Source organism: Perognathus longimembris, chromosome 22 (genome assembly GCF_023159225.1).
Source record: "Perognathus longimembris pacificus isolate PPM17 chromosome 22, ASM2315922v1, whole genome shotgun sequence".
In the NCBI taxonomy this organism is placed as follows: Eukaryota; Metazoa; Chordata; class Mammalia; order Rodentia; family Heteromyidae; genus Perognathus; species Perognathus longimembris.
The window spans coordinates 30,184,616-30,197,234 of NC_063182.1; the positions used below are offsets into that span (position 1 = coordinate 30,184,616).

At 36.8% G+C, this 12,619-nt stretch overlaps 1 protein-coding gene across 8 annotated transcripts in view; it reads left to right on the forward strand.

Moving 5' to 3' along the window:
- Pam (peptidylglycine alpha-amidating monooxygenase) overlaps positions 1-12,619 on the forward strand; it is a 155,367-nt gene that overhangs the window by 24,507 nt on the left and 118,241 nt on the right. For all 8 annotated transcript variants that reach the window (XM_048331140.1, XM_048331141.1, XM_048331142.1 and 5 more), the window contains exon 3: positions 7,701-7,758. In XM_048331140.1, coding sequence (XP_048187097.1) covers positions 7,701-7,758 — 58 coding nt within the window. The remainder of the gene's footprint in view (positions 1-7,700; positions 7,759-12,619) is intronic.

The following is a 12,619-nucleotide window of genomic DNA, read 5'->3' on the forward strand; positions in this document are numbered from 1 at the left end:
TCACAAGAACAAGAGTGAAAACTTTGGGATAGATATTTGAAGTATTTTAACAAAATGTGCACTTCGGCTATCCCTTTCAGATACATAAAAGTATGGATTAGCTACACATGTTAAAGTAAAGGCAATGAGTCCAGGAAAACGAACAGCTACCTCATGTAATAGTGACAGCCCGAGGGATTTCATTCAAAATGATGTGCTCTAAATTATGGTTTCAGAGAAGTAGGTTTTTGCTGATATTTGTTTAACTCCAGAACATCTTTTATTCTTTGGAATAATGTTTGTTTCTCTCTCTCTGGTTCTCTCTCTCTCTCTCTCTCTCTCTCTCTCTCTCTCTCTCTGGTGCTCTCAGGGCCCCCTCTCTCTCTGGTGCTCTGAGGGCTTTCTCTCCACCTGCTGCTCCCAGATTCACAACCATCTCTGGAAGCATCCTCATGGACACACACCGTCCTTTTCCAGGGCTTGAGCTAGTTAGTACTTCATCCACAAGGTCTGAAATTAACCCTCCCAGATCAGTCAGAAGAAAACTTTCAGAAACCGTTTTCCAATTGCTTCTCTTATTTTAAATTTTAAGGACGTACAAAAGTATTAATATAAAGCACACAAAGGTGACTTGTTGTTACATGGCTCAGTTCGCTGCATCTGTACAACTCTTTCTTAAAGTTCCTTCTACTTCCTATTTCACTTTTTTACTGAGATTCATTGTGAGATATATATGTATATCACACACATATACATGTGTGTGCATATATATACGTATATTCGTATGCAAATATATATTATGATATGACGACTGTCATCCTTTTGTTCTCCTCGTATCTACTGGTTTATCCACACAAACAGTCCCCTTTCTACAACCTCTGTTACATTATTGGTTTATTTCAAGTCTTGATTCCACATGCCACTAAAGACATATTATTCATTCTTTTGAACCTGGCCTACTTTGTTTAACATGCTCTTCAATTCAATCCATTTTCCTAAAAATAACATTATTTCAGTTTTCTTTAGGGTTGAATAATACTCCATTGTATATATGTATCCCATTTTCCTTATGTAGTCATTGGTTGTGGGCACTTATTTATTTCAAATAGTGCTGCTATAAATGTGGGATTTATTAGTGTATGTTAATTGTACAATAGCATTTCATTGCAACATTTCCATACGTGTGTGTGTGTGTGTGTGTGTGTGTGTGTGGTACTTTGCTCAACTTAACCCCTCCTATAAGCTTTTTAATGTCCTTCATTCTCTTTTTAAACAATTATGTTATTCTGTTTTTGTACTATATACATTTCATATATATGTATATACAGTTCTTATAGTTTTTGTTTATATTTATCTCCCCCCAAAATAATGACACTTTCTTTAGATTTATAAAATTTTTGCCAGAGAAGCCTGATTCCTTCCTGTTCCTTTAGTAAGCTGGGCTGACAGAACTTCAGCAGTCCTGAGATTCTCAATAGCTCTTTGCAGAACTAAAGTAATGTAAGCCCAAAGTGAATACTCTGGGAAAATGTAAGACTTTATGAATCCTTCATAAATTTTCTGGACTGAAATTTCCATGTGCACGGTCTGTTGGGGAGGTAGAGTTTAGTAACTGCTTTTGTAAGCAATTGCTGTGATACACAGAGTCACAGTTGTGCCAGAAGGTAGTATCACTGTTGCTGTTTTTCCCCTTTGTGTATGTGTTTATGGTGTACAGTATGCTGTTTTGCTATGTTTCTATGTAGAGCGAAATTATTACTATTGTTAAACAAGTTAACCTATTCTTTTCCTTCTCTGGCCACCTTACAATTCTCAATAAGTTTTGATTTTTAACCAGGGATGACTGTGACAAGTCATCAGGAACCATACAGTATACAATGTAATATTTTTCTGTCACTTGATGTACCTATAAAAATCAGCCAATTTATAAATGCAGGTAAAAACCAGGCTATATTATTTATGTGTACTCCTATTTGTAGTTCCTGCATTCAATTGTCTCTTTAAGGAAGGCAGTCTGGGGAGATTCCTTAGGCATTCACAATGAAGTGCTATTATCCAATCAGTGTAAGATCACAGCATTCAACACTAGAATCTGAATGGCACCTCTGGTTTTCCCAAAACAAAAATTACTGGGTTTATGTGAATACTTTGCATGTGTAATAGTGTACAGATGGTTTTGTTTGTCCCATATTAATTTAAATAAACAGTTGATTTTATTAACTTCCTTTCCATAGGAAATTGTATCCTTGTCTCACAAAAGGACTAAACAAAGGAGCAGCTGTTACTGAACACTGTGGTCTGCCTCTGAACTCTTGGTTAAAATGGAGTTCTTTAGCTATAAAGGCTCCCACCTTCCCTACCTTTCCATTTCTAGCATGCTAGCTTTTTTTTTTTTTTTCCTTCAGAAAATTGTGCTTTCCCTAGAAAGCTCTCAAGGCCTCGGTAAGGAAGCATCAGCAATATGGGATCCCTGTTGATTCAGGTTTGGCTGATGTCCTGAAACAGAGCACGGGGAGCTGTGGTTATGCAGATTCATATTAGTTCTCCCTTTTTGTGCATTTGAGTCTCTGTTGCCAGTTTGCATGGGCAGTATTTTACAGAGGGTCTCCTGCTCTCTGACTCACACATGGTATTCTCCCACGGAAAGAGACAGAGGATTCATGATGATAATACACAGACAACTGTGAGAGGTGGTCCTGGTAGTTAGAGCTCTATTATAGCAGCATCGTTTATACAGCAGTGTGAGTGAATGAAGATGTTTCTAACGGAGAGTCAGGTGCTGTTTGTGTCTTCAGAGATGTTGGGAGAAGCATTAAGTTGAGTTATGCGTATGTGTTTCATGAATGTTGCTTCGCAGAAACAACATGGTAACAATATTAAATAGCTGTGCCTCCAGTCCAGTTCATTGCAGTTTGTCAATAGGTGTTCATGAAAAGTTCTTAAGTGCAGTTGGAAATATAGGGACTGTGATTCAAGCTTCTTACTAAATTTATGTGTGTTTGGTTCCCATAGTTCTGCCACTAATCAGTAAAGAACTAAAGTTATGTCTTAGAACTGACACTTCTTAATATTACTTCCTTTATAAATTTTATAGGGGTTTGAAAAATAATCTTTAAATAGCTATTTTTCCTCATGGTAAAAGAGAAGTGTTTAGAGAGGTAGATACAGATTCCATTTCAGCAGCTCCTAGATTGTTTTCTTGTAGGCAAGTTACTTACCTTTTTTCATCTTTAAAAATATGTTTGTAATAACCTACCTGAGACCATTACCCGGAGAAGTAACTCAGATGGAACCGTCTCCAATGAATTGAGAGGCTCAGTATATACTCTTCCATTTGCAGGCATCATATGCTAAGTTCTGATAGTATACCTTAATCACTTGAATTATTTCTATATTCATGATTTGTATAACTTATAGGGTCAGATTATACAATTGTTCTTGTGCATGACATAAAAAGCTAGTGAGAACTGGTTGCTTGCTTGTATCTACGATCTTATGACTATTCCTTCAAAAAGGTGTCATTCCCTTGATGTTGCCTTCACACAGTGTGCTTTTGTAAACAAGGTTTCTTGCTCACAGGGTTTGTCACAGTTAAGTGTATGAATCCACATTAATTTTCCATTAATTTTTAAATTTATGCTTCTAGCACAGAATTTTCATTTAAAGTAACCATCTGTTATTGTTGATTACTATAGAAATTAACCTGTATTGATTACAATGTAATACTCTTGTGGAAGCACCTAAATAATCTCTTTCTCTGTATTGCAATGAACTTGTAAGAGTCTGGTAAATGCCATTGTCCACCAACCAACTCTCCAATTAGTAACATGTCTTATTTAAAAATGTCATTGACTTGTGCAGAAATTAACTTTTTTTTAAAACAGAATTTAGTATTCTAGTTAGGAAAGCAAAGGGTTGAAGTTTGGTTCCCCCCCGCCCCCCACACACACTTTGGTTTTGTTTCTGTTTTTTTGTGGTACTGAGGATTGAACTCAAGGCCCTGCATTTACTAAGCAGGCACTTCATCGTTTGAGCCACACTAGCCTTCGTAAGGATGAAGATTTTAATGGACTCATCAGAACCACACTTTAGACTAAATTTAGTGTCAAGAAAATGTGACTAAATACCGCCCTTTGTTAGGGTTTTATCTCTAGTTATACAAAGGGGTTTCAATTTAACGTGTCAGCTTATGAGTACAATGCATCTTAATCTCATTTTTTTTTTACTATTTCCCCCTATCTCGCCAAACCCCACACATTCTCTCAATTATCCTAGTTTCATGTTCACATATGTACACTGAATATCATGACTACATTCGCTTATCTTTCCTCTCATCCGTCTACCCTCTCTCCTTGACCTTATACACCCAACACCTCAAATTTTAGCTTCCTGATATTCATTTTGTTACACTGTTAGCTGTTCAACAGAAGTGCATCAGTGCAATTCTCCCCTGCATATACCACATTAAGTAGTATGTTTATATATATGCATACTTATGCATATGATCCTATATAGGTTTACATCTGTTTATAAATTAGATATAACTTCTGCATATGAAAGAAAACAAATATGCTTTGTCTCTTTGAGCCTGACTCACTTCACTTGACAGCATTTCCCCAAGTCCATCCATTTTTCTGAAAATGACATCCTACCAGTATTCTTGATATGTTCTAAAGGTTTTTTATCCTAACCCTTACTCTAACCACTTAGGTAGCCTTTGTCAGTACATCAATCTTTCTGTGAATCAGGTTCCTTTTCTGTAAAGAAAAAAGGGCACAATGTCTGGTAGACCTACTCACAGTGTGCTTGTGAGAATATGACGAAGTAACATAAAAAAAAAGTGGCTCCTCATGTTCAAGCAGCCTGTGCACAGATGCTGTCCCTGAGTCATCTTTAGAATCTTTAGTCATCAGCAATTGGTCTGTGCATATGGCTCGTGCATTTCCCTATTCCATAGTCCCCAAGCTTTCAACTTAAATCTAAAAATGAACTCATGATACCAATCTATGCCAGAACACAGTCACTGCTGCCTTTTACAGTTGCCGAGAAAAGAATAAATTACCACTTTCCAACCCCTGTTCAACTGAGTTGTGGCCATCAGAACATTCAGCTAAGGGGAAAGGGAAAGGGGTGGGAGGAGGGGGTATGAGGGAGGAGGTAACAAACAGTACAAGAAATGTATCCAAAGCCTAACGTATGAAACTGTAACCTCTCTGTACATCAGTTTGATAATAAAAATTTGAAAAAAAAGAACATTCAGCTAAAAGCAAATTATGCATCTAATACGCTATATTTTTTTTAATGTTTTCACTATTTGTACAAACTTTTATATTCCATTCTTTCAACAAAAAATATATAAGAATATATGTAGATATAAATTTTACATTGTGTAATTCTAATAAAAAGTACGTGTGTGTGTGTGTGTGTGTGTGTGTGTGGTAGCACTAGGGTTTGAACTCAAGATCTTGTATGTGCCAGGTAGATGTTACACTTGAGCCACTTGGCCGATACCTCTGGAGTGGGTGAAGTAGTTGGTTATTCATTTGTATGCTCACTTATTATTTATGAATTTTGGCCAGCTGATGTTCTACAGATCTCCCGCCTGGCAATTTGCTGGCTTTCCTTTTGGAGAAAGGGTGTTCTAGGCTTTCCTGCCAGAGCTGGTGTGAAGCTGCACACCTCCCTGCTTCACAGCCTCTTTAGTAGCTAGGATTATGGACATGAGACACGGGTGGTCACTGGCTGGCCTGGTTATTTTCAAGATGTTGCCTTTCTTACTCACAACTGGTGCTCTAACACTTACTTCGGCGACACCTCCAGTTTGGGCTTTTTTTGCTGGATAATTGGAGATTAAAGTCTGTCAGATTTGTCTGTCGAAGCTGGCTCCAAATCTAAATCCTCAGACCTCAGCCTCTAGAGTAGCCAAAGCTTGCAGGCTTGCACCATTCCTACGCGGCCTAGCTGCACGTTTCTAAAGTCCTTTCCCTAATCAAGTTTTCAGGGACCTGTGTGTATGCTTATATACCAGGTGTTGAATGAACTAGAACTTTTCTTTGTGGAATTACATTTTTTTAGACGGGGGGATGGAGTTTATCCGAGAGATGCAGCCTTGAGAAGGCTGTTAGAAGATACTTTAGTGTTTGTTCAAGTGTGACGTGAATGGCAAACAAAAAATTTAGACCAAGAGTCGGAAGTTTTCATAAGCCAGGGGGGAGGACCCGTGCAAAGAAGGGCTCTGAAGAGCAAGACTCAAGTTTAGTCAAGGAAGTAGTCTTTGTCATTAACTAGAGCACCTTTGCAAACCAATATAACCTTGGTTTTCCTCAGTGTCTATAAAAGCACAGCACCTGCATTGTAGGAATGTGTTCTGAATACGGAAGGAGTTATTGCTTTTAAAGTGCTTAGGACAGTGCTGGCACCTTGGAAGTTCTATGTCTGCTGTCATTCTTACTGTCTTAAAAAGAGAGTTAATCGCATCTGTGTGTGATCATGGATTGCTTTCATTACTAAGTGCCATAATACAAGTGAAACATGGAAGTCCTGTTTGGCAGTGATAAGCATATTCCCTAAGGACAACAGCAGCAGTCCCTATAAGGGTCACAAAATACCTTTAACTACTAAAACATTCGCAGCCCAGAATGATCTATATGAATAAACTTTGAGGTTATCATTTTCTTAAATTTTAAAACAGAGTAGGGAAGTTGGGTTACATTAGGAACTCAGATATTGGGAAAGATTTATGAACAATCATATTTTAGAATGCAAAATTATGACAGATAGGCATTCTTTTGCCTATGTATTTCTTGGGTTCTCTCTCTACAGTTAATTTTCAGTGTGTACAACATTTAAACTACTTACTGTGCAACCTTCAACATTTCCAGAGTACTTTTTTATTGTTGAAGTCAGTTTCAATCTACATAATTATAAAGACTTAAAGAAACAAAATATTTCCTTCAATTTAGAAAAATGGCATATTCAAAAGTAGAAACATACTGAATTTTATTTCTTCTAATTTTTCAAATCTTAACATAAATATTACATATATATGTGTATATATGTATATACGTATACCACGGCTTCTAAATGACTAAAAAAATCTTAAGTTTTGGTATATTTAACTGTGGAAAAATGATGATTAGGTTAAAGGCCAATAAATTTTTTAAAAAAAGAAAGAATAACCTGAGATTGTGTTGATTTTTTTATGTAAGGGATTTTACACTAGGAGAAAATAATCAAATACAATAACATTTTAACACCCACCAATATTTATTGGATTTTCTGTCTAGCATCAGAATGGATGTAAAATGATACTGGAAACTCAGTATTTAATTTTTCAAAAAACAAGAGTGGTCAAAAGTAATTCTCACCATATTCATATTAAATACATAAATTGCTCTACATTTTATATAAACTCTGAAATTATTTCCTTTTAACTGTGGCAATATTAGGAACATCACAAATTATATATATATATATGTATATATATATATATACATATATATATATATATATGTAGTGCCAAAGACAATTGAGGAAAGGCTTGTAACTTTCAGGATACCGAAGTGCAAGACTCAGCTCTTCTACTAACCTGCCACACTGCTCTGAGCCGGAAATCTCACTTCACGGGACGAGTGATTGAAAACTATGCATTTAATATTTACTATTACTTCTTCTTCTTCGCATCAGTGTAATTTGAATTTTATGTCTTTCTTTTTTGCTAGTCGGATACATACTTGTGCATGTCAATGCGTCTGCCTGTGGATGAGGAAGCCTTCGTGAGTAAGTATTAATTAGAGGTGTGGGAGGCAGGTGGCAGGAAGGGGGAGTGGTTATTTGAGATCTGTAAAAGGTTCTCCTTGATGGTTATGACTGTATTCATCTTTTAATGTTGGATTCCAAAATGCATTTATCATGCCTAATGCAAATACAAACTAGCGGTATCCACTGAGAGAGAAGATTACACAGTGTATCTGGAGCCACTTGTGAGTAATAGGAGCTAAGAAGCCGCATGAAGATGTCAGTGGTGACCAATACCATGTGGTCCCATTTGTACAATATTGGCTTTCTGTCTGTGGCTGAATTCTTAATTCCGTTCCTCTCGACAGATTGTTTATTTACCTGCTGCTTCGTACTATAAATCATCTGCACCTAGAATCAACATTGGGGATGGAAAATCTACCTCTCAGATAGGTAGATGGATCAGAAGGAAAGGATGAAGGGAGTTACATCAGGAGAGATAGGGAAAAAAAACAGGGAGAGAGGAAAGCGAGCAAAAAGAGAGCCCGCATCCTGCTGTTGACATTACAGAGCGGAGGACTTGTAAGTGACAGTTCCTTCCCCAATGGAGCCTTTAAATCGGAGAGGCAGAGTGACAGAGCACCATCTGTTTCCATCTAGGTTGTTTTAATTTAAACATTCCTCCTGACAGACGTTCAAGTGTTTACAGCCAGAGGTGTATTGGCACGTTGTGTGTGGATGGTTTCCGCCTCTCTCCCGTCACTTTTCTGGTTTGAAATGTTGATTTGGGGGAGTGATGGCTAGTAATAAGAGCTGCTCCTTTGACACAAATCTTTAGATGGAGTGTCTGAAATGGCTAGGGTGTGAATTGCACCGTACATACCACACTGTCTTGCAGTCTGGGGATGAATTTTCATGAAATGCTGCCCACAAGAATGTACATTATAGGACTGCAAAACCAGAACGATGTGCATTTTTTTCTCATAATTTTGGAGCTATCACAACAGTAAAAAGCAACTTCTAACATTGAGCAAACAAAATTGGCCCAGTTGTAAATATCTACAAATGAAAACCATTCCATGAGAGGTTGAACATGGCCCAACCATTGCTTTGGGCGATATTTGGACATTAGTAAAAGAAGAGCGAGAAAGAATAACAATCTCAGGTACTGAGTTAAATAAATTTAAAATAATTTTACAAGTTGTAGTTGAGTAACTCCTAAGTGTGATCTTATTAATTAAAATATGAATAATATATTTGAAAATTTTTCTATCTCCATGGTGGGCAGCCTTGGAGAAAATACTTTTTCTCTTAAAAGGATGATTTTCTTTAATTTTTTCTTTATTAATATTCTATTTTCTTTGCCAAAATTCAAGAGTAGTCTGATTCCTACCATTTCATACTTTTGAAGAGAGGCCACATTGCCCACCTGAATAAACATGGTAGTCACATGGAAAGTCAATATTGTGAGTTTCTCATGAATGGTTTACTGGTTTATTGCTGTAGTATGATTCCAGGGCTGGTGACTCTGAGGACTAAAAATTTATATCCTGGCATGTGCTATCGCTCTCTTACTATAAATGTATTTACTTTCACATACTTGAAAATTTGAAAATGCAAGGGAATACATTGAGTCAAGCAAAATACTCACTGGAAACAGTTATAAAAGGCTAAATGAGAACCAATGTTCTAAACAGTTCATCATTTTTTCAGACAGCTCTCCTTTAAAATTAAACTACACTAAGTTCTAAGGCACTTAAATAGTCTTCTAAGATTAGTAACTACTTTTTCTTCATTTCTTTGCTGCTGGGAGGATGCCATGAATACTAACAATGGTGTTTCCTGCGTAGAGCATGTTGTTTCGTTTTTGAGTGAATTCTCTCATGTCATAACGCTCAGGGAATTTCATACAAGAGTGTAGGCATACCAAATTAAAAATGAAAATTGAAAAGTGAACAAATCAATTTTTAAAGGAACAAATAAGGGAATGGGCTGTTTATTCAGATGATATACATATAGATGCGTGTGTGTGTGTGTGTGTGTGTGTGTGTGTGTGTGTGTGTGTGAGAGTTGGGTGATTTGGCCATTTTCCAGGCCTTCCAAGTGGAAGTTTTAGCTGTGGAGAGATCGTTCTTTCCCTGTTCTGATATTCTGCTGACAAAGAGAAGGAAGCTCTAGCTTGATATGGCCATTTCCAAATCCTAATCCCCAGAATACCTTACCATAGATTTATGTGAACTATTTCTGATAAGATAAGGTTGTACATGAAGAATTGCAAAAACTATAATACTCTGCCGTTTCTTCTTTCTCTTTTTTAGTGTATATTAATTGTTCCAAAGGAAATAATTATGATATTTGCATACATGCGTGTACCATATTTTACCCAAATTTTCTTTTCTGTTGATTTTTTTTGAGACAGTGTCTCACAATACAGTCCAGACAGGCCTCAAACTCTCAATTCTCCTATCTCAGTCTCCCTAGCAGCTGAAATTGCAGGCATGCACTACCATTTCTGGCTCGTTTATTCTATTATTGTTGTTGTTGTTGTTGTTGCTTTAATTTATAGCAACTCTATTTTCTCACTCTTAAAATACAATTTTATACCTTCTGTTTCCATTGTCTATGCCTTTCTGACATTGAGTGTCAGCAGGACAGAAGCAGCAGAATATGATCAATGTTTAATCCTTGCTGTCTGGGTGACCATCAGGGGTACATTTTCTTTGGGCATTTTCTAATGTAGCATTTCAAATAGGAGAGACTTTATCTCTTTACCTTAAATCATATTCCTACTTTAATGTAAAGAAGGTTGAGTTTTGTTTTTCAAGAACGTTGAGTTGTTTTTTTAATTCAGCAAATCTAAACTGCTTCAGTGCGGCATGCTGGGTCAGGCGATGGGATGGGAAATGTGACATACTTTCAGAGAAGTCTCATAGAATCCTACAAAAGAAGAATCCAGGGATTCAAGCACATGAAAGGGAATTTACTCTTGTACTTCTCAAGTTTCTAAGGAAAAGAGACAAAGATAATGTACATTTCAGATTGTTTACTAGGACTGAGACTCTCCTGATAATGTAAACAAATCAGAATTACATTTGAATAACTCACAATTTTGGCCTAGTTACATGGCCTGTTCTGGTCCATCTACTTCTTAATTTTGAAAAGATAAATGACAATCATTGCAGAAGTTGTCTATATATGTGTTTACAAATATATAGTATGTGTAATTGTATTTATTCTCCTGTCTTGAAATAACCAATGTGAATGAAAGTAGATATTTGGGACACACTCTAATGAAGGGAAAGGGGTGAGAATATCCAGCAGTGGAGCCCACTGGACACTGATGAAAGTAAACTATACAACTCGTGGGTGGAGATGGGAGGAGATGGATGGGGAGAGAGTGAGGGAACAGAAGACATTGAAAGGAAATGCACTCATTCCGACTCATGAAACTGTAATTCCTCTGTATATACTGTGTATAATAACAATAAAGTAAATTAATTAAAAAAAACCTTTGGGGAGACATAAACTCCCCAAAGCAAAGCAATCAGAACCTCACAGTAAGATTGTGAACGCTGCTCCTAAAAACAAATGAATAAGTAATTCTTCAGCTGATTCCATTGTTCAGTGAAGAAGCTGGGGTTTGGGAGTAGCAGTTGTACAAAGAAAAAGAAATTTTATTCTGGACAAACTCATCTATATATGCTAGACAGAATTATATTCGGGACAAAAGCTTTCCCTAGCGCACTGCTTTTGTTGATAGTTTTAATATGAAGTCAGAGAATTGGAATGGGTGAAGATAAAATAAGATCTGCATTTGACCACTGAACTGCTGTGTTGTCTGAAAGGTGTGGTACAGACATTCGGAGGAATTGGCTCTGACAGCAACCACTCAGCCAGGAAATGTGACTGTCATCTTCATTCTCTTGCTTTTCTTCCCATGGATGACCAGTAAATAAATGTGTCTTTCCTTTCGTGAACAGTGGCAGGTCCCTATCCATCAAATTGCAGTCAAATAGAAGTCAATGAGATTAGAAATAGATGAAGTTAACCTAATGACTCATTGCTTTTTGTTTTCTTAGATTTCTAAAATATATGGCAATTCCTACCACAGAATTGCACAGTTTTATTTGAAATTTCTACACATTATCTTTGCTTTAAAAAAAAAAACATGGTGAAGGGGCTGGGGATTTTAGCTCAGTGGAACAGCACCTGCCTGGAGAGCTTAAGGCCCTGAGTTCGGTCCTCAGCTCTGGAAAACAAAACAAAACAAAAAGCATGGTTAACTGATTTGGGGATAGTTTGAACACTGATGGACTATGTAACTGTAACCAAATACATTGTATAAGGGGTCTTTGGCAAATTCCATTTTCTTTGGTTATAATCATGAAAGAAAAGTTGATGTTCACTCAGTGCTTTATGCTAGAATCTCATAGTCCTCAATCTTTTGGGTGACCAAATGATTGTCATTTTAACGTGACACTCTGTAACAACTTGCAGACTTTTCTCAGGTAACTTAAAAAAATAGGTGACAAGGGAGTCGGAACATTTTCTTGTATTTTATAAAGCTATGAGGAAGTGTACATTCAGTTACACCTGGTGACCACTGAATACTTGTTGACAAAGGTGTTTTATTGCAATGATATAAAAATAACAATGGCCAACTCAGTTTAAATGTGAATTTGAGCTTTCATTTGTAGATATGTTCAGTGATAGGAGGATCATGGGATTTTGACACTCATTCTAAAATGGGTGTTTCAGCTATTTCAGTAAGAAATATTTTAGTGGTCAGCTCTAAGAAGAGCAGTGTGAAATCACCTCGTTAGGGAAAATCTATAAGGTAGACGGGTCAGATTTCATCAGGACCTGGGAAGTTGGTCTGTTTGCACACACAGAGGTGTGGAGG